The sequence below is a fragment of the Pseudorca crassidens genome, chromosome 20, assembly GCF_039906515.1.
Source record: "Pseudorca crassidens isolate mPseCra1 chromosome 20, mPseCra1.hap1, whole genome shotgun sequence".
Classification (NCBI taxonomy): Eukaryota; Metazoa; Chordata; class Mammalia; order Artiodactyla; family Delphinidae; genus Pseudorca; species Pseudorca crassidens.
Genome location: NC_090315.1, coordinates 8,010,887 through 8,038,361, shown reverse-complemented (window position 1 = coordinate 8,038,361; position 27,475 = coordinate 8,010,887). Strand labels below are relative to the sequence as shown.

At 57.4% G+C, this 27,475-nt stretch overlaps 3 protein-coding genes across 11 annotated transcripts in view; 1 reads left to right on the top strand and 2 right to left on the bottom strand.

Annotated features, from left to right (window-relative positions):
- Positions 1 to 2,358, top strand: part of MYH14 (myosin heavy chain 14) — a 91,111-nt gene extending 88,753 nt beyond the window's left edge. For all 6 annotated transcript variants that reach the window (XM_067718938.1, XM_067718936.1, XM_067718937.1 and 3 more), the window contains 2 exons: positions 1,180 to 1,352; positions 1,512 to 2,358. In XM_067718938.1, coding sequence (XP_067575039.1) covers positions 1,180 to 1,352; positions 1,512 to 1,671 — 333 coding nt within the window. In that variant the 3' untranslated portion in view covers positions 1,672 to 2,358. The remainder of the gene's footprint in view (positions 1 to 1,179; positions 1,353 to 1,511) is intronic.
- Positions 2,359 to 5,976: 3,618 nt separating this feature from the next.
- KCNC3 (potassium voltage-gated channel subfamily C member 3) lies at positions 5,977 to 21,663 on the bottom strand. 4 transcript variants are annotated; one of them, XM_067718984.1, is made up of 6 exons: positions 21,528 to 21,662; positions 16,980 to 19,447; positions 11,747 to 12,854; positions 10,367 to 10,558; positions 7,348 to 7,407; positions 6,111 to 6,246 (listed from the first exon to the last, which is right to left on the bottom strand). In XM_067718984.1, exons 2-5 carry the CDS (start codon positions 17,880 to 17,882, stop codon positions 7,391 to 7,393), a joined length of 2,220 nt encoding a protein of 739 aa, XP_067575085.1. In that variant the 5' UTR covers positions 17,883 to 19,447; positions 21,528 to 21,662; the 3' UTR covers positions 6,111 to 6,246; positions 7,348 to 7,390. The 4 variants fall into 4 exon arrangements, with proteins under 4 accessions (XP_067575081.1, XP_067575085.1, XP_067575084.1 ...); XM_067718983.1 differs by lacking the exon at positions 7,348 to 7,407 and adding an exon at positions 10,004 to 10,130 and having other exon boundaries at positions 6,119 to 6,246; positions 21,528 to 21,663; XM_067718982.1 differs by lacking the exon at positions 6,111 to 6,246 and adding an exon at positions 10,004 to 10,130 and having other exon boundaries at positions 7,372 to 7,407; positions 21,528 to 21,663.
- Positions 19,338 to 26,884, bottom strand: NAPSA (napsin A aspartic peptidase). Its single transcript, XM_067720762.1, is given in 9 exon segments — positions 19,338 to 19,447; positions 22,365 to 22,523; positions 22,526 to 22,595; positions 22,791 to 22,889; positions 23,429 to 23,573; positions 23,781 to 23,903; positions 24,923 to 25,128; positions 25,455 to 25,577; positions 26,870 to 26,884. Coding segments are annotated over 9 exon segments (1,050 nt in total).
- Positions 26,885 to 27,475: the final 591 nt, after the last annotated feature.

The following is a 27,475-nucleotide window of genomic DNA, read 5'->3' as shown; positions in this document are numbered from 1 at the left end:
TTCACACTCCAGCACTCTGGCTGCAGAGTCTGTTTTCTTAATTATTTATTGAGCAGTTACTGTGTCCCAAGTAGTATGCTACCTGCTTTTTAAAAAATACATGCTTACGTTCCCTCATCAGCTCCATTTCACAGGCGAGAAAATGGAAACTTTAAAAGGGGATATAATTTGCCCCAGAGTCACACAGTCAATAGAGAGCCTGGATCAGATCCTCTTGCCGGCTTCCATCCCAGGCTCAAATGTGACTGATTCTAGTTGCTGTGCCCTTAAAAGCTCAGCTGTGTTTTATTCACCATTCATCTCACAAAACAATTGTTGAGCACCCTCTATGTGCCAGGCACTGTGCAGGGCATTGGAGATGTGGCTGTGAATGACACAGGGAAGGACTGTGCTCTCAAAGAGCTCACATTTTCAACGTAGGAAAAGAAAGATACCATAAACCTATAAACAAGTAAAGATAATTACAGATTGTGACAGGGGCTATGAAGAAAAAAGAGAATGAAGAGAGAGGGGGACACAGAGGACTGGGGAATCCCCCCTAGATTGGGGGTGGGGTGTCAGCAAGACCTGTCTAAGGAAGTGACAGTTGAATTGATACTGAAGGGTGAGAAAGAGCCAGGAAGAGGGAACAGCAGGTGCAAAGACCCTGGGGTATGGAAATGAGCTTGGTGAGTTCCAAGCCAAAAAGCAGACCAGTATTGCTTGAGAGAAGAATGAGGTTGGGGGGTTGAATGATAAGAAATGAGGTCAGAGGAGTTGGCAGGAGACAGATTATGTATGTCCCCTCCATGGAGAGACAGATGGCAGGGTCTGGGGAGGGTCTCAGTGAAGATGGTCTGATCAGTGTGTTTATGGGAAGAAGACCCTGCAGGGCCTGGAATGCCAGGCTGAAGGGCTGAGACCTTGTCCCAGGGGTACTGGGGAATCACGGAGGACTTTGAGCAGGGAAGGGGCAGGGTCAGCCCTGAACATAGAAAGATCCCTCTGAGGCCGAGTGGGGGATAATCTCACATTTGAATCTGAGGTGGAGGCTGGTGAGAGGATCTAGGAGAAAAGAACAAAGCACGAATAGATGGCAGGGCACAGGACAGAGTCAGGATGTAGGAGGGATGAGCTGTGGGGAGCTCTGGGTGAGGGTAGCACCCAGAGAAATGACCCGGCCCCCCTGCTCACGCCAAGCTGGAGAAGGGGAACCTTCGAGTGAAGCAGCTGAAGCGGCAGCTGGAGGAGGCCGAGGAGGAGGCGTCCCGGGCTCAGGCAGTCCGCCGGAGGCTGCAACACGAGCTGGAGGATGTCACAGAGGCCTCCGAGTCCATGAACCGGGAGTTGAACACGCTGAGGAACCGGCTTCGGTAAGGCCACCACCCCGCACATGCGCACCGTCGCTCCATAAACCCCAGTATCTCGCTGTCCCCTCATCTCTCTGTGCCCCCCTCCCCATTTTATTCTGTCTCTCCATATCTCCCTATCTCTCACTTTTCTCTCTGCCCCCTGGTCTCTCCTCCCCGCAGACGCGGCCCCCTCACCTTCACCACCCGCTCAGTGCGCCAGGTCTTCCGACTGGAGGAGGGCGTGGTGTCCGACGAGGAGGCGGCGGCGGAGGAGGCGGAGCCGGGGGCTGGGCCACTGCCCGCGGAGCCCGAAGGGTCCCCTGCGGCTCCAACGCAGTGACCCTACCCTGCCTGCAGCCACCGGGCCCTCCCTCCCTGGCCCCCTTGGTGCCTGTCCCACGAACAACCCTCTGGCTTCTTGCACTTTGGAAATGGTGCCACCCTCTGGCATAACAGCACTTATCAACCCCACGGGGGGTGGGGGCGGGGGGGGGTCGCCTGAGACTTCCCGTGAACCCCTAAACACAGAGGAGCGGGCAAGCAGGGAGGAAGGGACTGGGGCGCTCTCGCTTGGGAGAAATTCGGGTATAGTTGGCAAGCTGGGGTCCCATCCAGCTCCAAATCCTTCCTTCAGTTATGAATGATCTATATTAGGAAGGGAGCATGGCTCCCCTGCCCTCCTCAGCCAGGGCTTCCCACGCCCCTTCCCCCTCCCTCTTTCTTCTCCCCCTCCCCCTTCCCCCTACCGCTCCCTCTCTCCCTCTCTCTCCCTGTGTCTTTCTCCACTTAGTCACTGACCCCAGAACTTCTGAGCAACAGCACCCTGAGCCCCAGGCCACCACCAGCCTTTGACCCTTGCAGAGGGGCAAGATAAGGGGACCTCACGCCTTCCCCTCCCCCCATGCTCCCTTCTGGTTGCTCTTGTGTGATCACAGTTCAGTTGGAGTATCTCATGGGAGTTGGAGGAGGCCCCCATACCCTCCCAGGCTCCAGACTCTGGCAGAAATAAACTCCAACCTCGACTGGACCCCTCGGGGGCTGTATGTGTTCCTGCAGGGGTAGGGGGACAGGGTGGGCAAGGGGCAGCGAGTGGAGGGGGGCAGTCTGCTGGTTCTAATCCAACTGACCAGTGTCGGGGGACCTCACATGTACCCAGCATTTAATGTGAAAGAACTCATCTTCCCCTCACCCAACCTTCCTCCAAAGTATCCCCTGCATTATACAGACGGGAAACTGAGGCTCAGTGCTCCAGGGTCCCTTGCTCCAAGCCTCTCCACCAGCGAGTGGCAGAAGGGCTGCTGCACTCTAGCTGACCCTCGAGTCTTTGCAAAGCAATGATAGTGGTGACTGTTGAGCTGTTTGCTGCGTACTATTTGTTTAGCTGAGCTAAACTTGGGACATTAGTCTCAACCCTCAGCACAACCCTTAGAGGCAGGGATTTCATTGCCTTCCAGTGTCTAGAACAGTGCCTGGCACGTAGTTGGCCTTAGTATGTTTGCTGAATTAATAGATCACCCCCCCTCGCCCTTTTAGAGTGGTGGAAACAAGCCCAGAGAAGTTGAGAGACTTGCCCAAGGACACACAGCTACTAAGAAATTGAACCCAGTCTGACTTCAGAGTGGGTAACTGCTGAGCCCACACTCCTTTTCTGGGGACTAGTCACCGGCACATGACCCGGGAGCTCACATGACCCAGGTGCCCTCACAGACTTTCCAGTTAGGGGTGTGGATCCCCATTTTTACCATCAAGGAAACTGAAGCAGGTACTTGCCCCCGCCAAAATCACAAGGTGAGAGCCGGCGATGAGGGGGATGTCTGGACCCTCAAAGTGCAGGCCCTTGCCATCTTAATACGACCCTGCTGTTCTGTCCCAACCTTCTGTCTGCCCCCAGAGCCCCTAGCCCCATCAGGAGACCTTCTCTGGAGACAAAGAGGATGAAACTTTTAAATGAAAAGGAAACTTTTATTTTGGTGGGGAGTGAGAGGGTGGGTGGGAAGGGGGCATGACACTTTTTATTTGGGGGGGGTGACATGCGGCAGCTTCTGCAACGGGCGGTTCATGCACCCAGGGTGGGCGTGGGGGAGGCTTGGGGGAGGGTCCGTGCCGACCCCTCCCTCCCTGCCCTGGGGGTGGGCTGAGAAGACCCGCCATTAGCACCAGAGTTGGACGATTTGCAGACCTCCCCTCCCCAGACTGACTCCGGGCACCCTCCCCCATCCCTGAGAGCGCCCCCTTGCCACTCCCCCCCACCCCAACAACAGGACAGGCCCGCCCCGCCCACTTTTGAGTGAGAGAAACTTATTGCTGTGTGTGTGTTGGGGAGGAGCCGCTGTATTCAGAAAGACCCCCCGCCATTCATTCCTTCCCCAATCACCCCGCCCCCGCCCCGTGTCCGTGCGTTCCCGGAGCGCAGGAGGGGCGCGACATGCGTGTGGGGAGCGCGTCATGCAGCGCATGCGTGTAGTTGCAGGCACCCTGGCGGCCGGGGGGAAAAGGAGAGTCGGGACTTGGAAGTTGTCCCTTTAGCTCTCTCTCTCCCTCCCCGAATCCCACACTGTTGACTTGGGGGATGGGGAACAAGAATAACGTGTGTAGAGGTTTATAATGGTTGTGACTATTTTTAAAAGCTGAACTAAAAAGCTGGGTACGTGTGGCAGATTGGCGAGCAGTGGGGAGACGTTGGGAAGAGGTCCGTACCCTTTAGAAAAATCCTCACCCCCTTTCCCTGCACCGTTCGGCTTCCGTGAGGGTCAGGGGTATCTGGGGTTTTGTTTTGCTTTAAGAAGTTAAACCCTTTGGCAATATAATCAGTCTCCAACCCCATACCCTGGTGTTTAAAGCCCCTAGCCCTTTGCCCCGCCCCACCCCGCTCCCGCCAGAACCCGCCCCACCCCTCACCCCTGGTTCGCCAGGGTTTAGGGTCCAAGGGAAGGATGGGCGGACTCAAAAATGCCCCTTGCATAGGAATCGTTGTATCAAGAATCGTGCTCAGTGACACCCCCACCACCAATCCTCAGGCGGGGGGTGGGGGGTTCCTGAGGCCGTGGGAGCAGAGGGAGGGAGGTTGCTAATTCCATGGGCCCCAAGCTCCAAAAGGGGTAGTCCCTTAAGGATTCTGGGACCGATATGGTCCCTGGGCTTGGGGTAGGTAGCGCATCCTTCTTGAGCCAGGATGGGGTATGAGAAATAATTTTCCACCCGCGAACGTGGGGGGTTGAAGAAGGCCGGGGAAGGGCGAGCTGGGATCCCAGCCCAGGTAGATATGTGGTTTCCCAAGCTTCTGATATTCCAGCGTCCCTCCACTAGGGAACAGCCTCTACATTTTAAATGTAAACACCTCTAACCTAAATAAACGGTGTCCTGGCCAAGCAGCAATTATGTGCGAAATGCCAGGAAAGACAAAACTTTAAAAATAAGTGTTTGTCCTTGTACTGCCTAAAACCTTAGCACATCGCCAGGGGTACAAATATGACTCTCTGGGAAACACTGGCGTCTATGAAGAAGGTGCCTTTGGGGCACCATTTAAAGAAAGGGGCTCTTGGAGGGTTAGGCATAAGAAAGGGGGTGCCCCGGGAAGGTCTGGTTCCCTGGAATTGCAGACAGATTGAGCTTATCTTGAAAATTCTAGCGTCAGGGGAACCTGAGGAGGATGTCTGATGTCAGATTTAGGGGTGTCCAGGAAATGTCCAGAGTGTGGGAAGGATTTGGAAGCATCCCAAAGGCTGAAAGTGAGCTGAAGGGCTGGATCAAGTCTTGGAGGTTTGAGGTGCTGGGATGCAGCTCAGGGAATGGGTGGGCGGTGAGGGGGGGGCGGGGGGGGCGCGGTGCGGACAGCAGCGGTTAAGTCCCAGGAGCGTGTGGGGATTTGGAGGATGCGGGATGCCAGACTCAGTCTCAGGAATTCTGGGGGCAGGCCTCATGTGATGGGAATCTGGAGGGGGTGTTGGGGAATTTTGTGTGCTAGGGCCAGAGCATCCCAGGAATACTGGGATGGGAGGTCTCAGTCCATGCAGCAATAGAGGCGAGCAGATCCCCGGGGGTGGGGTGGGGGGTGGGGGAAGAGGAGGAAAGAGTGAAATTCACCAGAGGGATGCTCCTAAAGGCTGAGGGAGCAGCTGTCCTCAGCCCACCCCTCCCCCCGTGCCTCCGCTTCTACCGTCTGAGCTCGGCTCCAGTTTTTGGTTTGGGTGACTGTTCCTCCTTCCCCCACATTGCTGCTATTTTTTTTTTTTTCGTGATGGGTTGCCCTCCTGGGGTGAAGGGTAGGAGGCTAGGAGACCCTCCGGTAGCTTAAAGGCTAGCCCGACCCACATGGAGGTCCCCACCCGCTTCCCAGAATGCCCCTTCCCTCGCACGCAGCATGCAGCCCCTGGCGGCTTATTGCTGAGGTGGAGTTGGAGAGGGCGGGGATCCAGTTTTGGGGAGGCATGCAGAGTAGTGGGGAGGCGCCCCAAAATGTAATTGATATAGTTTGGACGTATTTACACGAGTCGATTCGGGGCGGGGGGGTTCCTATGGTTCATGGAGACCTGAGGCTTTTTTTCAGGAGGGGCGAATAGTTGGGGGGATGGGCTTTGGCTCCTCCCCTCCTCCATCCTGGGGGCCCAGGTGGAGGTGAGGGGCCCGGGGGTGTCTGCTGGCATCGTCGTCTCGGTTGCATATTATTAATAACTGTTTGATTTTTTTAAAAAAAAACCCTTTCCCCCACCCCCCACCCCCAGCTCCTTTGACCTTCTTCCCTGTCACCCCCGAGTCCCCCCACGGGGGGGAAGGGAGCGCTAGAGGATGGAGGGCAGGGTTGGGGGAGCGCGGCGGGCGGCCCTGGGAGAGCCAGGGGGAGTGGCAAGGGGGGCGAGGCGCAGGGACACCCCGCTCAGGCCCGCGATGCTGCTCAGGCTGCGGGATTTCTCGTAACCTGGGTGGGGGGGGGGGGCGAAGGGCAGAAACACGGGGAGGAATCGAGGAGATAGGGGTGCAGGGGGAGGGTCCAACAGACAGAGGGACCCCAAGACAGAGAGAAGCAGGAGGGAAACAGAAGGGATATGAGATGGAAAAAGAGAAGACAGAGACAGGAAAAGGCAAGAGACAGGAAGAGATGGAGAGGGCGAGTCAGAGAGAGAAGGCAGGTGAGAGAGACGGTGAGGGAGACAGAGAGGATAAGAGATGGAGAGACAGACACCAAGACACAAAGTGACAGATGGCAAGAGACGGAGAGATGGACAGAGGCGGACCAAGGAGACGGAGAGAGAGAGAAGTGAACAAATTGGACAGTCAGTCGGCGTCAAGGAGAAAGGTTCAGACATGGGGAGGGGGGAGAGACTCAGGGTTAGGAGGCAGGGTGGCAGCCACCGAGCCTCCCCCACCCCACCCCCACCGCAGCCCCCCTCAACTCCCCTCCCCCCTGTTGGCCCCCTCGTCTGAGGCAAAACGGTGGGGGGCAGCGAGGCAGATGGTGGGCAGCAGGGGCGTGGGGAGGGAGCGTGGGTGGAATGCCAGTGGGGGAGCAGCCGGTGGAGAGGCCTTGGGAGGGAATGGGTGGGGCTGCAGTGGGGAGGGGGCTAACCTAGATGTAGAGAAATGAAGACAGGCGGGTGGGGACGCTGTGAGGGGCTGAATGGAGCACAAGTTGGCAGTGCCTCCTCCCGGGGCGGGGCGGGGGTGGTGCAGGAGGGCAGCTCCTAGAGCAGTCTGATGAGGGCAAGACTCAGCTGAAGGCTGTAATGGGGTATCTTAAAGGGTCAAGAAGCCTTTAAACGAGAACCTTCTGATGGGAAGGTCCTGACAATGTCTTGATAGTCAAAGGGATCTAAGGCTTAGGGGCACATGTGGGGTTTCTTGAAAACTTAGGAATGTCTGAAGAGTTCTGCCACTGTCTGGGCTCTTCTAGGGCTTTGCTAGGCAGTACGAAGGGGTCTGTCTGGACGAGGGCATCTTGACTGTTGGAGAGAGGGCCTGGGGGAGGTTGGAAGCCCAGTATCTTGGGGACACCCCCTCCCAGCCATTCCCAATTGCTAACCTGGGGGGAAGGGGCAGGGGGGGACCGAGGGTCTCACGAGGTCTCAGGCGGTGACAAGAGCTGGGGACAGAAATACACAGAGTCACGGGGGGGCGGGTGGGCAGGGGGAACCCCCCAACACAGCCTCACTGTTGGGGGGACGGAGAAAAGCTGAGATCTCTTCCTCCTCTCTGGTGTTTTCCGGGGGAGGGGAGCAGTGAAATGGGGGCGGCCAGAGACATCAAATATGGAAGGAGCTTCCGGGGTGGCTGAGGGGGAAGGGGAGGATGAAGGAAAGAGGAAGGGGAGGGCTGGGGAGGAGGGGGGAGTGCAGGTCAGGTGCGGGAATCAGGTGGTTGGTGAGGGGAGACGGAGAAGGGAGGGGTCATGGGGCGGGTGAGGGTCAGGTCAGGAGGAAGGATCTTGGTTGGGGGGTAATAGTGGAGGGTGGGTCCTGGAGGAAGGTTAGTTAGGAAGGGAGGCGTGTGGAAGAGGGAGGGATCCAGGACCTTGGGGGAGGGAGTTCAGTCAGCCCCATCAGCTCCAGCCATAATTTGAGTTCAATGAATGGATTTTGGCATCCGAGGCAAGAGAAGCAGGGAACTCCCCCCACCGGCCCCCCCAGTCCTCCCTCACCCACATTCCCGAATCCTCCCCCCTCCCCCTGCCCCTCAATTCCATAGGGGCCCATCCAGACCTGGGAGTGGGGAACAAAGGGAGGTGGGTAACAGGACTGGGTGCAAGCAGGGCGAGGGGTGAGATGGGAGCGGGGAGGCAGGGGGTTGGTAATGAGATGAAAGTGGAGGATGATGGAGGTGGGGGGTGGGTTGCAACAAGGAGAGGTCCGGGGATAGAACAAGAAGAGCCAGACAGTCCCCTCTGGACTAGGACCCCAGAAGCCTGGGTTCTTGTCCCCCATCTGCTCTGTGGCTGGGGGTTGGCCATGGACCTCCCTGAACTTCTGTAAGACAAGGGGGTTTAGATGCGGCTGTCCTTGGAGGCTCCCTAAGTCCTGCCGTGGCATCTCCTTAGGCTGTGAGTAGGGATTCTTTAGGATGTATCTCTGTATTGCGAAGGGAGATTCCACAGGCATGTGTTGAATGAATAAGCGATAGATCAAATGCTTTCAGGTGGCCTCCCATCATTTTTAAGATCAAATCCAGCCTCTCACCATGGCCAAAAAAACCTTCCCCCCCAGACTCCTCCCCTCTCCCTTAGGCCACTCAGCTCCAGCCACACTTCCCTCCTCGCTGTTCCTTTAACAGACCAAGCTCATCCCACCACCTCAGCACCTCAGGCAGCACCTCAGGGCCTTTTCACTTGCTGTTTCTTCTGCCTGGCTGGAGCTTTTTCAGCTTTCAAATTTCATGTCACCTTCTCAGAAAGACTCTCACCCCTTCTCTGACCTGGCCAGAGTAATTATCCTTTTGTTTGTTTTCTGCTTCCTCCAATCATGGAGTGGCAGACATTCGCTGTAAAGGGCCAGATGGTCAAAATTTTCAGGGCTCTGTGGGCCATACCATCTCGGTCGAAACTATTCCAGTCTGCGGTTGTAGACAGTGGCTGTGTTCCAATAAAGCTTTATTTACAAAACAGCTGGTGGACACATTTGGCCCCTGGCTGTAGTATGTTGACCCAGGCTCTAGAGTAGCAACTCTGTGATGGCAGATTCTTGCTTTGTGCCCTGCTAAATCTCCAGTGCCTGGAATTCTACCCTCAATCATCAGTTGCTGCATGCATGCATGAATGAATGAAGTTAGGGGTTAGCTGGGGTTGTTGTGAGGATTACAGAATATATGTTGGATTCCTGGCACGTGGAAAGTGCTTCGTTATGTTTGCTGAATAATTCATCTACCGTCTCCTCACTCTATCTCCCTCACCTCCCCCACTGGCCAGTCCTGACCCTGCTCTCTTGACCCCTGGCCCCCCGACTCTGTCTCTTTCCTTCCTCTCCACCCCCAATGCCCTGACCCCGGCTCAGGCTTTGTCCTCTCCCCCTGGACCCTCATCCCAGCCTCCTCCCCAGCCTCCTGAACTGCAGTCTCCCCACTCAGGTGCGTCCTCACGAAGCCCCAGAGCAGACCCGCCTCTCCCCAGATCCTGGGACAAGGCTCCTCAGCCCAGCCCTGCTTCTCGGCCTCAGTTCTAGGTCTGTGTCTGCCTCTCCCCCAACCTGAGAGCTCGTGGAGGGCGGGGGTGCGGTTGGATTGCTCACTGCTGAGTCCCCTGGGCCTAGCGCTGCACCGGGAGCCTGTGTGTGCTTTGTCAGTGCTGGCCAATCCACAAGGGACTGCGTGAGTGGCTGAGTCTGTCCCACCCCAACCTGCGCCCAGAAGAATGTCCTGGGTGTGTACCCCATTTTCTTGGTTAAATAAACAAAAGCAAAACCAAGGGGGGAGGCAGGGAGAGAGATGTGGATGGGGCTGAGAATGGGGGTCAGTTGTAAGGGCGGGGAGGGAGGTCAGGCACATGGTGGGGAGGGGTGGGCTTAGTTCTAGGGGTTAGTGAGGGGCACCGCAGGTCCTGGGCAGGTGGGTGTGGGGCCAGTGTCAGGGCTGGGGGTTAATTGGATGGAGCTGTTCGGAGTGAGGGGACAGGAGTCTTGGTCAATGGGGGCTGCATGTTCTCAGATGGGTTAGTCAGGAGGGAGGGGGTTCAGAGGGTGGGGGCTACTTACCCTGGGGGGAGGGGGTTCGTCCACTAGGGGGATATCCAGGCTGCAGCGTTGGCGTTGAGGTCGGGCAAGAAGCTTGGGGGGCCTGGCTTACGCCAGTCTTGGGGGGGCAGTGGGGGAGCACCAGTGGCTGGGGGTGGGGGAAAAGGCCAGAGGGTCGGGGGGGGGGACATGGAGATGGAATAAAGACAGGTGAAGGGTCAGTGGTGAGGAAATTTGGGGGAGGGCGTCTAAGAGGGAGGGAATTTGGGGCCAGGAGATGGGGGAAGGGAAGTCCAGCACCTCCTCCCTCATCTCCCTCTCTCCCCTCCCCTGGGGGAGGGGAGGAGAGGGAGGGTCCCAGGGGGCCAGTGGAGGGCACCTCACCTTTCCGGATGGAGCCATCAGGGGAAGGGGCATAGTCAGTGAGCAGGAAGCAGGCTCGGTCCCGGCTGTAGCGGCCCCGGCTCCCGGGGGTGATGGGGCTCTTGTCTTCTGGTGACATGGCGGGCTGGTCAATAGCTGGGCAGTCCTCGTGGGCAAGCGCAGCTGCTGCAGGGTCCCCGTTGGGGCGAGGATCTGTGTCCCGAGGGTCAGACAGAGACACAAAGGAGAGAGTGAGGTGTGGGAACTCATGGAGAGGGCAAGGTCAGCAAGGAGAGGTGATGGAGGTGCAGGTGGCTAGGGGGTGTGGCTGGTGGGTTTGGGGAGCGGGTCCTGGGTGGGGAGGGTGCTGAGTGTTGGGAAGGACAAAAGGGTAGGGAAGGGCGTTGAAGGCTAGGAAGTGGGGGTCAGGCGGGGTGTTGGGTTCTGAGAAGGGCAGGACTGAGGTAGGGTGTCGGGTGTTTGAAGGGACAGGGACGGGGGGAAGAGGTGGTTGGGAAGTGAACTGGGTGCTGGGAAGGAGGCTGAGACAGAGTGGAGGGTGGGATGGTTGGTTGAAGTGGACCAAATAGGGCACAGCTGGGGTAGGGTGCATGGTTTCGGATAGGTTTGGAGGGATGGCTGGGAGGGATGCAGGGGGCTGGGAGGTGGTAGTTTAGGGAGGGGTGTCGGACGCTGGCAAGGGCACAGTGGGAGGCGTTGGGAAGGTGACAGATGAGGGAGGGGGGAGGTGGGGGTCCCCCAGGCTCTGACTTTAGCTATTTTTAATTGGTGTGAAACTGGGTCAGCGGCTGAGGGAGAAAGATGGGGGCCGGGCAGCCCAGCTCCCTTTCTTGACCTACTTACGGCATGGGGGTGGGGCCCCCCAGCCTCTCCCTTCCCTGGGACTGATGCCTCAATCACTGCCTCTGAGACACAGACTCCCCTGGGGGGGGAGAGATGAGCACAGGCTCAGTCAACTTTCCTCTCCCCTCACCTCCTTCATCAGACACTGCAACAGTGCCCTGTCCTCGGTCTCTGGCCCCTGATTCCCATGTGAGACTCTCTCCCTGTGCTCTGAACTGCCCCCCCATCTCTCTTTCTCTGAGTCCCTCTCACCATATGGCTGATCGCTCTGCCCCCCACCCCCCTGGTTCCCCTGAATACCTTGGCTGCAAGTCTGTCTCTCCCCAAAACTCTCCTTCACACGAAATCTCTGTTTCTCCATCACTATTTCCGTGCCTCTTCTCTGGCCTCAGCAATTGCTGTTCACTGTCCTCTCTTCCGTCTCTGTTGCTGACCACCCCATCTCTCCGGAGTCTCAGCAACTACCTCCTGCCCCCCTCACAACCTCCCCACCTCTGCCTGTGCCCCCCACCTCCACCCCTCGCGCCCCCTCCTCACCTGCCCGGTTGATCTCAATCACTTCCTCCTGAGCCAATGGGCAAGGCTCCCCAGGGGCAGGCAGAGGAGGCAGCCCCATGATCCCGAGCCCACCCGCTCCCCCCCTGAGCAGCCCGGGGTGCGTGTGGGGCCCTGGTGGGTAGGCCCCTGCCACAGTCACCCCCATGGAGGGCGGGGTGATGGGTGGTGGAGGGCTGATGCTGCCGCTGCTGTGGTGAGGATGGGGCGGGGGCGGTGGCGGTGGGTCGGGCTTGCAATAGTTGGGCGAGCCGGGCTGCGGAGGCCGGGGAATATGTTTATTCTTCTTCTTGGGCAGCTTCTGTTTGGCCATGGCCAGCGAATAGTACATGCCAAAGTTGTTGACAATGACGGGCACGGGCATGGCGATGGTGAGCACCCCAGCCAAGGCACACAGCGCCCCAACCAGCATCCCTGACCACGTCTTGGGGTACATGTCTCCGTAGCCCAGGGTTGTCATGGTGACCACGGCCCACCAGAAGCCGATGGGGATGTTCTTGAAGTAGGTGTGGTTGGAGCCCAGGATGTCATCGGGGTCAGCGCCAATGCGCTCAGCGTAGTAGATCATAGTGGCGAAGATGAGCACACCAAGCGCCAGGAAGATGATGAGTAGCAGGAACTCATTGGTGCTGGCACGGAGAGTGTGGCCCAGCACGCGCAGCCCCACGAAGTGCCGCGTGAGCTTGAAGATGCGCAGGATCCGGACAAAGCGGACGACCCGCAGGAAGCCCAGCACGTCTTTGGCGGCCTTGGAACTGAGGCCCGAGAGCCCCACCTCCAGATAGAAGGGCAGGATGGCCACACAGTCGATGATGTTGAGGCTGCTCTTGAGAAATTCCACCTTGTCTGGGCAGAAGGTGATGCGCATGAGAAACTCAAAGGTGAACCAGACGACACACACACCCTCCACGTAGGTCAGGAAGGGCTCCGTCTCCACCTCCACATTGGTGATGTTCTCCGGCGGAGCCCCAGGGATCGGGGAGGCCTGCGTCACTGTCTTGTTGCTGATGTGGATGAAACCCTCGTGGGTCTCCAGGCAGAAGGTGGTGATGGAGATGAGGATGAAGAAGAGGGAGGCGAAGGCCACGTACTGCGGGGCAGGACAGGAGAGAGAGAGCAAAAGGTGACCCAGGCATCTGGTCAATTAGCCATCTCCCTGAGACCCTCCCAGTGGCCCCTTTCCCAGACACAAACTCCAGGGAAACCCAGGTGTCCCAACCCCAGTGCCTCCATCACTTCTTGCATCCTGTTCTCTCTAAATCTTGCAAAAGGATCAGAGGCAGCTCTCCCCCAGCTCGGGAGAAGAGCTGGCCCCAGAAGCAGCAGCAGATGGGCCACTTCTTTCCTGGAAACAGCAATTTTTGCCTCCTTGCTCTGTCTCCTAGACCATCCCCCCCGCTCCTGTTCCCTGTGTCGTATCTCAGGGGTCCCTGGCAGGGTCCAAGCATTCTGCTGGGGGATGTGGGTAGGGAGACTAAGATCATACATCCTGTGTCTCAGAGGCTTTGGGGCTTAGCTTGGAGCTGAGGGAAGGCGAAGGGGAGAAGGTGGGTCGGAGGCAGAACCAGGAGGTGGTTAAGAGTAAGAAAGCCTGGGTTTGAATCCAGCTTTTTCCCTGCCTAATTGAGCAAGGAGATTAATCTTTCTGAACCTCAAATTTTTTACAGGATTATTGTAAGGATTACATTAGATGAGTATACAAAGGGCCTGACTCCAAAACTAGTGCTTGGTCTAGTGTTTGGAACTTAGTAAGGCTTGAGCCGTTATTAGGGTGTTGCGGCATCAGTTAAAGGGAGCCAAGGTTGAGGCCTCAGATAGGTGCCGGTGTTTAAGGACCTTGATGCTAATGACTGGGTCTCAGAAAAGGGAGAAGGCTGAGTGAGGCCCTCACCCAGAGAGAACAGCGCAGAGTTGGACCCACAGAGGGGAGGAGCGATGTTAGGTCCCTGAAGGAAGAAGGAGGTGAAGGGTCAAGACTGAAAAAAGGGAAGATGATAGGGGTGGGGTTTAAGGCTCTGGAAAGGAAGGGAATGTCAGGGGCTTGAACATAGGGCAAGGGGAGAGGGCAGGGCTAGGCCCAAGGAGAGGTGAAGGGGCTTGTCAGAGGTTCAGAGATATGGGGGCAGGGGTGCCTGGTTCATTTCAAGATGGTCCTGAGCCCAATGGTGTGGGTTTTGATGAAGGCCTTGAGAAGAGACAGGGTCAAGCTCTTGGAGAAGGCCCCTAGAAATTGTACTTGGCTGTATCAGATATGTAGAAGGGAGGTCGAAGGAGTGGGGTTAGTCCTTAGAGAAGGAAGGGGATGGGCTTTGAGGCAGAGGGGGCTTTAATCAGATGGGTAGAGGAGAGATGGCCTGGGGGGCAGAGAAGGGAGGAGAGCCAGGGTTGGCTCCCGGGCCAGCACTGTCCCTCTCAGCACTCCCTTTCCTCCACAGGATGGGGGGCAAGGTCCGGGCTTGGGAGACCTTGACTTTAATCTGAAGTGCAGAGCCGAGAGGCGGGCCAGCGTCCGCCTCAGACATGACCCTAGATCTTGGGGTGGGCTAGGGCTCAACTCTGGCCCTCTGCCCCGCCCCCCTCTTCGTTTCTCCGCAGTGGTTTAAGAGGCCAGAGGCCTCCGCAGAGCGCATGCCTGGTGCTCCCCCGCCCCCCTCCGAGCCGGGCGCAGGGCGCAGGTTGCGGCACCGCAGTGGGGGCGGGCCGGATGGACCAGGGGGCGGGGCGCGCGGGGGGCAGCACCACGGACAGCTCCCCCACCGCAGTGCGCAGCCGCAAGGCCTGAGAGCTGTCTTAACCCATTCCAGGCCGTTGCCGAGCAGGCAGTGCGCAGCCGCAGTGCCGCTTCACAGCGGGAGGCCACAGGCCAGGAGCTTGCTTAACTCCTTCCCTCCCGGGACACAGAAAGAAAGGTGGGCACCCGTCGCAGTGCGCAGCTTAGAAGCTGGACAGCGTCAGGACCCCCTTGTCCCGAGATGCTTCAAAAGCAGAAGGGGTAGGAGGGCATGGAGTCCCCGTAAGAAGGAAAGAGGAGATTATGGGGAGAGGAGTGAGGGGGAGGTAGAGTCGGACCCTCCACTTTGCGTTGGCCTCAACTCTCAACTCTCAAACTCTCATTTGGCGGCTAGAAGATGCTTGGCACTACGTGGACACTCAAAACACATCTGTAAAGTAAATGAATGTTCCCCATAGCTGTCCCAGACCCCTAGTTTCACCTCAGAACACTTCAATGGGGTCACAAGAGGGAAGGGCTCCCCAGGCCATGGGGGGAGGGTGCCGCTCAGAGGCCTGAGGGGGCATATAGGGCCACGTCCTTTCTGCACCTCCTCTCCCCCACCTCCCCCCCACCCAACCCCAAATCTTGCCAACTCAGCGCTTCCCGGGGACCAAACTTTATGCGGTGCCTCCGGCCCCCCTCCCCCTCGCTCCCTCCCCCAGTGCGAATGCGGCACTGCGGGTCCTCCGTGTCCTTCCTGGCCGGCCCAGGACGCGGCACGGTGGGGGGAGGGTGCCGGACCGCCTCCTCCGAGTGTTTGGGTCCCCAGGAGGCTAGAAAGGGGCCTGGAGTCTCTCCTCTTTCCCTCCTCTCTCTAATTTCCCACCCCCACATCTTGAACTGTCCTCTCTCCTCCAACACAGGGAGGAAGTTAAGAGGAGGAAGAGGTTCAAATGAGAACCAGGGGGAAGGATAGCTATTTAGCCTGGGAAGTTACAGATGTTTGAGGAAAGTTTTTTTGGGGGGGAGACGAAGAGAGCTTTGGGGGAAATATGGAATTTTGAGAGAGATAAGACTGGAGAGAGGAGAAGGCTGGAGTGTGGGCTCTTTGGTTCACTTTGCAGGGGGCAGAGGGGGGTCTGAGAGGCCCAGTCCTGTGCTTTGGAATGGGTAGTGGGGGGGGGCGTTAGGAAAGGGGAAGTGAGCAGGGCCTAGGGAGGGGCGTCAGGTGGGAAGATACCAAGGTAGATCAGAAAGACCTGGGAGCTATTTTGAGGAGGAAGTTTGGGGGCTGATAACTTGAGGAGGGTCCCAAGGATTGAGGTTAGGTAAAGTTCTGGAGCGGGAAGGAAAGTCATTTACCCACTAGGAAAGAGGCTGGGAGGCTGAGGGTGGGAGGAGGGCGTCCCAGAGATAGAGAGTGGGCTATGCAGTTTAAAGATGAAGGAAGAAGTTGGGAGAATCTGTGGATGAGAGAGAAGCTATTCTGGAGGGCATATGGGAAGTTCTGGAGAGGAAAAACATATCATGGGGGCTCAGGACTCTTCTGGAGACATTGAGGAGGAGTGTGAAAGCCTTGGGGGAAGTCTGGAGCTGTATGGGGAAATCCTCGGGAGGGGAGTTGGTGTGGAGGATGCAGGAAGGGATGTGAACACAGAGGGGGCAGCAGGGTCCCAGGAGAGAAGAAGCCCCAAGACTCTGTTGCAGTGAGGGGGAAGTATACTAGCCAGAGCAAGTGGTTTGGAGGTTCAGAGGAGTCCAGGGGACTCTGAGATTGGGGTGGGAACTATTCTGAGACTTTAAGGGCAGAATAAGCAAGGGGGGTTCAAAGGTAACCAGGAGACTCAAACTTGGAGATAGGGAGGGGATGTGGAGACGGGCAGAAGGAGAATCAGAGGTGCTGGGAGAGGCTTCAGGACTGAAGACTGGAAGCTAGAGAGCAGGCTTCAGAGGGTCTGCAGGGGGTGGAGACAGTATTCACAGGGCCTGGGACACTTTGAGGGTTAGAAAGAGATGTCTTCTGAGGATCTAAGGAGGTACAAGAAACTGAAGGCTGGACAAGGGTCTTCTGAGGGTCTGAGGGGTGGCCAAGAGAGGTGAGAAGAGGTTAAAAGGGGCTAAGAAGACTCAGGGTTGAGGAAATGTCTTCTGAGGGTCTCAGGAGGGGTCCAGGAAAGGCAGATGTGGGGTTGTTCAGGGGGTGTGTTTAAGAGATTCATGGTCAGAAAGGAAGTTTCTAAGGGCCTACGATGGCCTAGATAAGCTGGGTGGGGTTTAGAGAGGTCTGGAGTATTCTCAAGGTGACAAAGAGATCTTCTGAGGATCTGGGGATGGCCGGGAGACGGGGGTGTGTTCAGAGTATGGGAGACTAAGAGGCTGGGAGGCCGAGAGACCAGGAAGGGCTGGGAAGGACCAGGGATTAAGGGCGAGGATGGGGCGTTTCTGAGGGTCTGGGAGCTCCAGGAGAGGGGAGGGGGATGGGGGCTCCGAGAGTACGCTCACCCTGGCGGCCCGCGACGAGTAGGGGTCCTCGAAGAGCGCCCACACGCGGGGCTGCCAGCGGCGCCACCACGTGCCGCCCGCGCCGCCCGCGCCCCCTGGCGGGCCCCCGGCGCCGCCGCCAGCGTCCTGGAAGCAGAGGCGCTTGAGCTCGCCGCCCGCGCCGTCCAGGCCGCCGCCGCCCGCGCCCGCCTCGTCGTCCAGGCCCGCGTCATGGGCGCCCGCAGCGTTGGCAGCGTTGGCGGCGCCCGAGGGGTCGGGTGCCTCGAAGGAGTCGAGCGCTTCCTCGGCGTCCCGGTGCTGCCGGTAGGTCATCCAGCAGCAGGCCTCCACGTCGGTCTCGTCGATGCCCCAAAAGCCGAGCTCCTCCTCGAAGAGCGGCCCGCACACGTCGGCCGGGCAATGCAGCTTGCCAGTGCGGTAGTAGTTGAGCACGTAGGCGAAGACACCCGGATGCCGGTCAAAGAAGAACTCATCGGCGCCCGGGTCGTAGTCGAAGCGCGCCGCCGCCTCGGGCTCCGTCAAGCCGGCCAGCCGCGTCCCCGGCAGGGTGCGCAGCGTCGAGCGGTACGTCTCATGGCGCACGCCGCCCACGTTGATCACGATCTTGCCACTGTCGCCACCGCCGCCGCCGTGCCGCCCCATGGCCGCCGCCGGCAGCCCGGGGCATGGCTCGGCGCGCCGGCCCCCGGGCCCGCGGGGTGCCGGGGGACCCGCCGGGGACGCGGCGGGGCCGGGCTGCGCAGGCTGCTGCTGCTGCTGCAGCGGCGGCGGTGGCGGTGGCGGTGGCGGTGGCGGCGGGGGCAGCGGCAGCGGGGACTCGGACGGCTGCGGCGGCGACACCGGCTGCTGTTTGCTGGACCCCTGGCGCCCGCGGAAGGATGAGACGCAGACTGAGCTCAGCATTGGATGGGGGGCGGAGAGGGAGGGGCGGGGTATCAGGGGGCGGGGCCGCAGGGGAGAGAGATGTGATTGGGTGATAGGAGGTGATGGAGGGAGGGGGCGAGACCGCAGGGAGGGAGAAACTGAATTGATTGGCCTGGGAAGAGGTGGGGGGCGGGGCTAAAGCTGAGAGAAGGGCCCGGACTCCAACTCCGCCTAGCTGGTCGGGGCGGGGCCGCAGATGGAACACACCGATTGGGTCTTTCTGGGATAAGGGGCGGGGCCGAGCGAGGTGTTAAGGCGGGATGGGAGGCTAAAGTTGCCTGGTTTGGCAGCACTGGGAGAACAGAGGAGGCGGGGCTAAATATAAGAAAGAGATCTGATAGAACTAAGAAAAGGAGCGGGTCGGGCAGAGGAAGGGGACAGGTCCGAGCTATTTAAAGGGGCCTGACTGTCCGTGACTGGCGGAGTCAGGGGCAGGGCCACAGTCGGGGCGGCCGTCTGGATTGCATAGAGACGGACCTAAAGAGCCGGCAAGCAATACCCGGTGAAGTGGGGCAGATGGAGACTGCCGGGTTGAGCTCCTAACATTGATTGGACGGGGCAGAGCGGATCTTAAGAAGAGGCAGCGCCACAGAAATTAGAAACAGTCCTAATTGGGCTGGGAGAGTGAGGGGGCGGGACTGAATGAGGGGCGGGAACTGGAAATGGAGAGTGGCACTAGACTGGACAGAAAGGGGACACGGCAAGGGGAACAGGGACTGAGACCCAGTGAGAAGGGGCGGAAATGGGCGAGGCCTGAAAACCTGAGAGCTTCTGGCTAGGACTAAGGGAGGCGAGGAAAAGAAGGGGAAGGGTCGGAGCTGCAAACGCGGCCCGTTTAGCCGTGGCTGGGCCGGGAGAATGTCAGGAAGGATTCGGAGGGACTGCGGGAGGTGGGTGGGATCCACGAATGGTAAAATAAGTCTTGAATGGGCTGTGGAAAGGCAAGACTAAGGGAGGAGCGGCGCTTTAAGGGATTTGAAAGCAACCAGGCTAGGTGGGGGCGGGGCAGGCTAAGAGTGTAGAGAATGGCTAAGGAAAAGGTGAGACCTGCAGAGTACAAAGCTACCGGGATGGACGGAGCGGTGGGACCTAGAACGGGAAGTCTTGGGGGCCAGAGAACCTGGGAGATAGTTCTAAGGGTCAGTAGGGCCTTAGAAGGGGGAACGAGGTGAGGGAAAGTGGGCGAGGTCTAGATAACGGCGGACTGCAGCCAGCAGAACCAAGGGATGGATGAGAACTGGTAAGGAGAGTCTTAAGAGAGGCGGAGGGGAGAAACCAAAAGGCCGGGAAACAAAGTCTAGGCTGAGGCAATAGGCGGGGCCAATAGGAAATTGGGCGGGATTAGGTTTCAGAGAGTCCTGGTGGGAGGGCAGAAAGTTGGGGCGGGGCCAATGGTGGGCGGGGCCAGAACTAGGCAGACGGCCCCGGAGCCTGTCAGGCCCCGCCCCCTGGGCTGGACTGGACCCCGGGTGGTAGAGCGCAGGCGCGGGGGCTGGGGCGGGGCCAGCGGCTGCGGCTGGGGCTGCGGCGGCAGGAGGCTGTGCCTGTGGGAGGGAAGTGGGTGGGTCAGGGGCTGCGGGCGTCCCAGGTCTGCACTGCTCCCAGCCCGCCTCCTCCCTCTGCAGGTACGGCGGCTGGTTGGTATCGCCTCCCTCTCCACCCCGACTCCCGCTTCTGTGTCTCTTAGTGTCTCTTTTTCTCCCCTTTTCTGAATATTTGTCCCCCTGTCTCTGCCCTTACTCCTCTGAGGCTCTGGCCCCTCCTTACTCTGCGCTCCCTCTGGTTCTCTGTCCCATTGTTCTCTGTATCTGTCCCCCTCCTTCTGAGTCTTGCCCCTCTTCTCTCTAAGCCTCTGTCTCCTCTCCCCTGACTGTGTCTCGATCTCCCCACCCCCAGTCTCATCTTGACCTCTGGACCTTTTTCTCGGATTTGCCTCTCTCTAGGTCTCTGTTCCCTCCAGTCTCTGTCCCTCCTCTTTGTGTCTCTGTCCTCCATTCCCCCCCCCACCCCGCCATCCCAGGGCATCCCAGGCTCCCTCCTCTCTCTGGTCTCTGCCCATCCATCTGGGTCTCCGTCCCCCTAGCTCTTGTTCTTTTACTACCTCCTTCCCCGTGTCTTTTTCCCCTCCTCCGTCTCTTTTCCCCCTCTGTCACTGCTTTTTCTCTTTCTGTCCTTTTTCTTTCTTTCCCTTCCCTGGGCCTCTATCCCCCACCCCCACCCCGTGCCTCTTTCACCCCTTTCTGAATCCCTGTCCCCCTTTTTCTGGGTCTCTGTCCCCACTTCTTTGGGGCTCTGTCCTGCTGTCCTTCAGTCTCTGTCCCTCCCTCTGGATTTCTGTCCCTTTCTCTCAGGCTCTCACCTCATCACCGTCTCTAATCCTCAACCTGGCCAGGACTCGAGGCTGCGTCACTGCAGAGAGTTGCAGAAGTGGGGCCCGTCCTGCGGACCAGGGAGGTAGTTTACCTCAACTCCCCCCACTGCCCCCTGATCCACTGTTCTCAGGCAGTCCTCAAGCCCCCGTGGGACCCAGGAGGGTAGAGAAAAGACATCGGGGCTTCCTACTCTGCTCTGCCCCGGATTCTGGTGTATCCCCAGGCAGAAGCAGTGAATCCTGAGGTGAGGGAATGGTCTTGGGTTGAGTGAGGCTTCTAGGCAGGTGGGGCGTGGGGGTGGATGCTGGGGCCGGCGTTGGGTAGGCACTAGGAGCTGGGAGTAAGGGCTAGGGTAAGGACCTAAGTCAGCCATCCTCCCTTATACCCTCCCCCCACCCTACCCAACTCTACTTTTCTCTTCAGCCTTTGATAGCAGCCAGGCAGGTGCGGGCTGGGGCAGAGGGAAGTGGGGAAGGCAGGGATGGGGTGGGGGGAGCGAGGAGGCTGGAAGAGGGGAGAATAGGGAATGAGACTCGGGATTAAAGACCGTGGGATTGGGGGAAGAGGCTCGGTCAAGGATGATCCAGACTCCATCAGGCCCTGGGAAATTTGGGTGCCGTCACTCCCACATGGCCCTCTCCAGGCCCCACCAGGGTATGCGGGGATTTGTGAGCCTGAATTCTCCACCCATAGGGGAGGCTTCTGGAGGCATAATGAGGGCTTGGGTTATGGGACACCCAGCTCGGCAAACAGGCCAGAGGGACGTGGACTCGATTTTTAGCGACGGACACCAGGGGAGGGGAGGCCAATGTCTGTTCGCGTCTTCAGACCCTTTCCCCATCCCTCCTCCTTCCCAGTCTATGCCTTCTCAGGCCTTCAAGGCACAAAATTCCTGAAAGCCCCAGACTCTCACCTCAGTCATCCTTGGCGCCGCCTCCTAACTCTCCCTCCCCCATTCCCCAAAGCCCTGGAATTGGGGAAGGGTCTTCCCCTTCCTGACTTCCAAGACCCCTTCCTTGTTCCTCCGCGCCCATTCCTATCAGTTCTAAATCCAGGAAAGACGATCTTCCAGGCACTAAAGCTGAAAATGTGGGGACTCTGCCTACGATCCTTGGTCCCCCGAGACCCTCCAATTACCTCTCCGCTGTAACCTTTGAGTCCTCCTCTCCCGAGTCCCCCGCCTCCAAAACTGGGATTTGGGCTGTCTTACCGCCCCCGGACCCTGTGCCTTCTCCCCCTCCCCCGTACTCACCCCAAGTCGAGGCGGGGCGGGGATGGGGGAATCCGGGATTAGCGATGGGGGAGGGGTGACCCAGCCCCGCAGCTCTGGGCAGCGAGAGGCTGCGGAGGAGGGTAGTGACATCATCGCCGGAGGAGGGGCAGCCCAGCTCCCCCCAACCCGGGGAATCCCAAGGGTAGAGAAGAACAGGAGATTAAGTGTGCGGGAATGGTATCTCCTCCCCTTAGAACAAGGGTTGGAAAATCCTTTACGATTTCAGCCACCCCCCACTGCCACCTGTCGCTGCCGTCGCGACCTGTTGCCTCCCACGCGTGTTGTGGCTGCGCCCGCCCCCGTTAGGACGTGAACACCGCCTAGACTACAACGTCCGTGATGCTCCGCGGCGTCGAGTGCATTTGAGGAGAGGCAGTGTAGGCGAGAGGCTTCATGGGCTTCGTAGTATAGGACCCTCGCACCAGTGTGCGCCTTGGAGAGGAATGATACCTTTCTCCTTCCTTTCTTTCTCAACTCCAGAGAGCCGGACACTAACTTTTTTCTGAAAAAAATCACGCGCTTAAAAAAAAAAGGGGGGCTTCCCTGGTGGCGCAGTGGTTGAGAGTCCGCCTGCCGATTCAGGGGACACGGGTTCGTGCCCCGGTCAGGGAAGATCCCACATGCCGCGGAGCGGCTACGCCCGTGAGCCATGGCGGCTGAGCCTGCGCGTCCGGAGCCTGTGCTCCGCAACGGGAGAGGCCACAACAGTGAGAGGCCCGCGTACCGCAAAAAAAAAAAAAAAAAAAAGGAAGAGACCCAGGTAAGTTTAATAGAAATAGATTTTTACTGAGTATGGGGGATGCGCATGCGCATAACCAGGGCCTCAACCGGAGAACTGCGCCTGCGCAAGCCCACGCTTTCACTGTCCTGCTCCACGAGCTCGAGCGCGCCCAAGCCCCAGTCGCGTCCCGCTTTTCCTGTCGCCACGGTCGAAGACGGCCACGTAGCTGCCCAAGAAGACATCGCCCCGCAGAGGGGCCCTGCGGGCGGAGGCATGTCCAGAGCCTGGAAGCCAGACAAGCAGAGACGGACGCCACCCCGAGGAATCTACAGGGCGACAAGACGGATCACAGGTGTCGTGTCACGCCCACCGGTGTTCCTTCTTCCTACGAGCCAGAGCTTCGCCCCGCCCACTACCGTGGGCACTAGAAATGTTTATGTGGTTCCTGCTTTGCCCTAGTGATGTCTCACTCCCAGCCCCACCCTCTCAACCCGTCACTGACGGGTCATTGTGACTGCCACCTACCTGGATGAGTCCTGGGCCGTGAGGTTAAACCAGACCCCGCCAAGGAGGAAGGAGACTGGAGGGAGCGTTGGGATTTTCGAGCACTGGATGAGGTACTGAGGGAAAAGAGGAGCAAGTAGAGACGAGGGAGTCCTTCTTTGCTCAAATTCTTTCCATGACTCCCAGTGCAACAGGGAAATGTCCGTTTTGAGCAGCTAGGTATTCAGGACCTTGTGTGGTCAAGCTCTACTGTCTTCTGTAGCCTTATTGGCTTTTCCCTCACTCCTATATAGTTGTTGCCACTTCCCCTAGGCTCCCATTTGATCAAAACCTCTTTTCCTCTAATTGAAAATCAAAAACTGGTGGCCCACGGGCCATACTGGGCCTATATGTGTATGTAATTAGTCTTATACTAATTATAAGTTTACTCACTCTCATCCTGTCCTGTCCCCGGAGTCACTTAGACACTTGGGAGGTGTCCTCGCTTCCCCTCACTAACCCCTGGCCTGTCACTCACAAGGTCGAGTGTTTTCAGCCCGTGCATACCTCTTAGCCATGCGATTCCCACCCGCAGGCCAGAGCATCCTGCCCAATGTCCACCATTAAATCCCTATTAGCCTCCCCAGCGCACACCCACCAGACACCAGGTCCTCACCTCCCCCATTAGCAGGGGGACTCCCCCAGTGGCTGCCTGCAGGGCCCGGATCTCCTCAGTGGGTCCCGTGATGAGAGACGTGCCTGTGTCCAGAATGGCAGCACAGCCCCGGGCACAAAGAGTAAGCCCTGTGCCAACCTCCACACTGTGAAGCAGAAGGAGGCAGTCATTAGAGCCAGCATCCTAGGAGGCCAGACCCCCAGCCCCCTCCTCCTGCAGAGCCAGGAGTCCCGGCCCACAATCCCTCCTCCATCAGACCTAGGAGTCTGGGTCCTCGGCTCCCTTCACACCAGGACACTGGATTTTAGGCTCTAGCCCACTCCTCCCAGACCTAGGAGGCCAGGTTCCTCACCGCTCCATGTGGATCTGCCAGTAGGCAGGGATCGTGACTAACACAAAGGTGAGGGGTGGGATGTAGTGTGCTGGGTCCGAGCCACCCACGACCAGCTCTCCACCATCAGCTGCCTCAGGGTCCCTGCAGAGGCAGACAGCTGTAGGTGTCGTGGGCATTTCTCCTGCCAGCCGCAGGAGTGGCCAAGGGAGGGACTTCTGCCAATGGGGTGGTGTCTGGGTTCTAGGTGGGATAGTGGGATGCAGGCAGAGCCTTGATGTTGGGACTGGAAGCAAGGCAAGAAGTGAAGAGAAATGGGGCTTTTCTTGGTGGAGGTTAGGATTTTAGGGTCTTGGGAGCTTCCTGAAGTGGGCATAGGACTTCTTGATTTGACTGTAGAAGGTAGAACTTTTGGGGGGAGTGGAGCATTGAGGTTTCTGAATTGGCCTTGGTAGGCGTGATTGTGAGGAATCAGTCTCCCCGAGTGGATGACGAGACTTTCTGAACTGCATGTCTAGAACTTCCGGGGAATTAGACTTCCTCAGTTGGCTGAAAGTGATAGGAAGGCGGGGGGTGGGGGCGGCACTTCCTGGAAGTGTGGAAGGTCAGGATCTACTAAGAGGTGGGGGGGGGGGGATTCCCTGGCTGTCCAGTGGTTAGGACTCCGCCCTTCCACTGCAGGGGGCAAAAGTTGCAGCCAAAAAAAAAAAAAAAAAAGAGGTGGGTGGGACTTCCTGGGTTGGACGTCCGGATAACTGAAGGGGCACAGAATTTCCTGCCTGGAGACTGCCTGGATAACAGCTTGGGCTTTCTAAACATAAGTTTTAAGCTTCCTAAAAGGTAAATGTAACTTCTTAGATTAAAATGGGCAATTCCTGACTTCTGACATGTGTTCTCCAATGGAATTGGGATTTCTTTACGGTGAAGATGGGGTTCTTAAATTCAGTATTTGATGGGGTAGGGCATGGAATTTCCTGGTTTGAGTTTGAAACATGGAACGTTTTAAGTGATGGTGAGTTTCTTTAGTGGGTCTTAAGGGGTTGCTTAGTGAGTGGAACTTATGAATAGGGTTCATGTGTTTCTTATATTGGGGCGGTGACTTCCTGAAGGAGGGCAGAACTTCCTTCTTGGGGCTAGGACTCAGAGGAAGGTAGACCCTCCGCCATTCCCTGTTGAGGTAGAAGGAGGAGACAGGCTTATCCAGAAGCCCCTGGTCCACCAGTCTATCCAGCGGGGGCCGAACTCCTCCCACAGCCAGAGCGGGAAAACCGAGGCCCAATATCCCATCGAAGTGGGCAAATGTGAAGACCAGGCTGGGCTCCCACAGGGCCTCCCCAAAAATCACCGATGCACCTGTGAGTCCCCCAATCTGGGGTAGATTCAAATGGAGTAAGTTACTTCCGGGAGGACATTACCTACATGTCTCTGAAGTCTCCCAAACCAAGGCATGAATCCCAGGTCTGAGGACATCTGTAAACGACTCCAACTGCCTAGGAAGCTTTGCCTTGTAACTTGAGAAGGCCCACCCCTGTCTGGGAAGCCCCGCCCTCGTCCCCAGGAAGCCCTGCCTCGCAATTCAAAAGCCCCATCCGTTTACCCTGGAGGCCCCGCCTCTTCAAGCCCCTCCCTAAACCAGATAATCTTAGAGGTGGGCTTCTCCCAGGCTCAAGCCTTCCCGGGGCCAAGGTCACGCACAGTCAGCTTGTCCTCACTCAGGATGCCTTCTAGGCGGCCAGTTCAGTATTGAATGGCAAACTTGGTCCCATTGGGCCGGAAGGAGCTGGAGGCTTTGGGGTTGAAGCGGTGGTGGAGACATCTCTGGGGACCCGTGTGGACCCAGGCGTCCTGCGGCTCCGTTTTCTTTCCCCGAGACTGCGCCCTGTTCACTGCCTACTTCCAGGTTTGAGAGGTGACTAAGACACGGAGTTTCTTGGTGGGTGATGTGGGAGTGATGGGTGGTATTTTGGGAGGAATGTGCCAAATATTTTGGTAGGGTCGCCGGAAGTATTGGCGTGCCTCACTCCCGACTTCGGTGGTGGTGGAGTCTCCTGTGCCCCTCCCTTACCCATTCTTTACTTATAACTTTCACTTCATTTTTTCTCATTAACCACAAGAGTTTTCTGGGGCAAACAAATGTATGGGCGGGACGTTTGTGAAAGGTCTGGGGGAAGGAAGAGAGGGTCAGACCAGACGTCTTCTGCCCCATGTTAAGTGGGACTGCCAAAGTGTCAGGACCCCTGATTCCTATTGTTTTATTTGGAAAATACTGAAACACACAAAAAGTCCATAGCCCTACCACCATTGAAAAAGCATAAAAATAATTTGCAGTGTCTCTCTGTCTGCCCCCTTTTCCATAATTAAGTTTCTCAAATATTTAGGAGCACCCAAAAACCCAGTTTAAACGTGCCCTAGATTTCTGGGTACCACCCTCAGAGATTCTGATTCCAGAGGCCTGAGACAGAGCCCAAGAATCTGCCGGGAAAGCAATTCATTTACATGATTACAACTGTGTTAATGTTATTTCCATTTACAAGGACTGGGTAGACCTAGAGGAAAGCAAACTTGGGAGAGTGTACTAGTTAGTTAATGCTGTGTAAAAATCACCCCCAAACTGAGTGATTTAAGGCAGAAATAATCATTTATTATTATTTGGGGGGGGGCTTTCTGCGTTAAAAATTTGTAAGTAGCTTGACCATGCAGTTCTGGCTCATAGGGTTGCAGACAGATGTCAGCTGAGGCTGCTGTCATCTGAAGGCTTCAGTAAGGCCAGAAGGTCCGCTTTCAAAATGGTTGGGGCCCCACCTCTTGAACTTGGGTTTCCTTTAGGATGTTGTAGCAGGAAAGTCCCTTAGGTAGATGCTGGAGGAAAGTGATCTTTAGGGTGAAGTTGCAAAGAGGGAGGGCCTAGGACCCGCAAGTTTCAGGAAGCATCCTCAGCAGCACCGCGGGGAAGTGTGGGCATTCAGTGAAGAGGAATCCTAAAGGAACAAAGGCTTAAGCATTGTACAAAGAATGATGCAAGAGAGAGAAGGAAACATTGCAAGAGGGAACGTTTTGAATAGGGAGAGGAGAAGGGATTCAGTGCCTATATGGAGGGGTTGGCCTCTTACAGATTGTCCAAACATGGTCATGGGAGGGACAGCAGTGTGCCTCTGAAGGTGAGCTAGTAGTGTCCCCAAGGCAAGCATGGGGACGTTTCTTTCTGACTGCTTCTAGTTTTTTCAGCAAAAGAAGAAGTGAGAACGAAAAGGGCGAGGGCTTCTAGAGGTTTAGAGAAAGAAGGTGAGAAAATGATTTCTTAGGGACTGGAGAAGAAAACTGTGACAGCCTTGCAGTTTGGTTCTGAGTGTTTGCAGTCACACATCTGAAGTGTGTCCACTCACAAGCTCAGCTGGGTGAGAGCAGGCACACAGAGGCAGTGAGTTCATTTTAACCAGAGTTGGGGTTTTGCCAGGCAAGTATGACTGAGGGAGAAAGAGTAAGGGCATTAATGTTGTTTGTGCAACGGCACGATTATGGTGGTTGACCACAGAATCTATGCAGCCTAAGGAAGGGAGGACATGAGAGATAAGGGAAACAGGAAAAAAAAGGTAGGATCAAAGGATCAGAGGTACCAAAGGCATTACAGAATTGAAAGGCCCTATATGATTAGGCCGCGTCCCCTCCCTGACATCATCTCTTCTCACTCCCCCTCCTTCACTCTTGGCTGTGCCTCA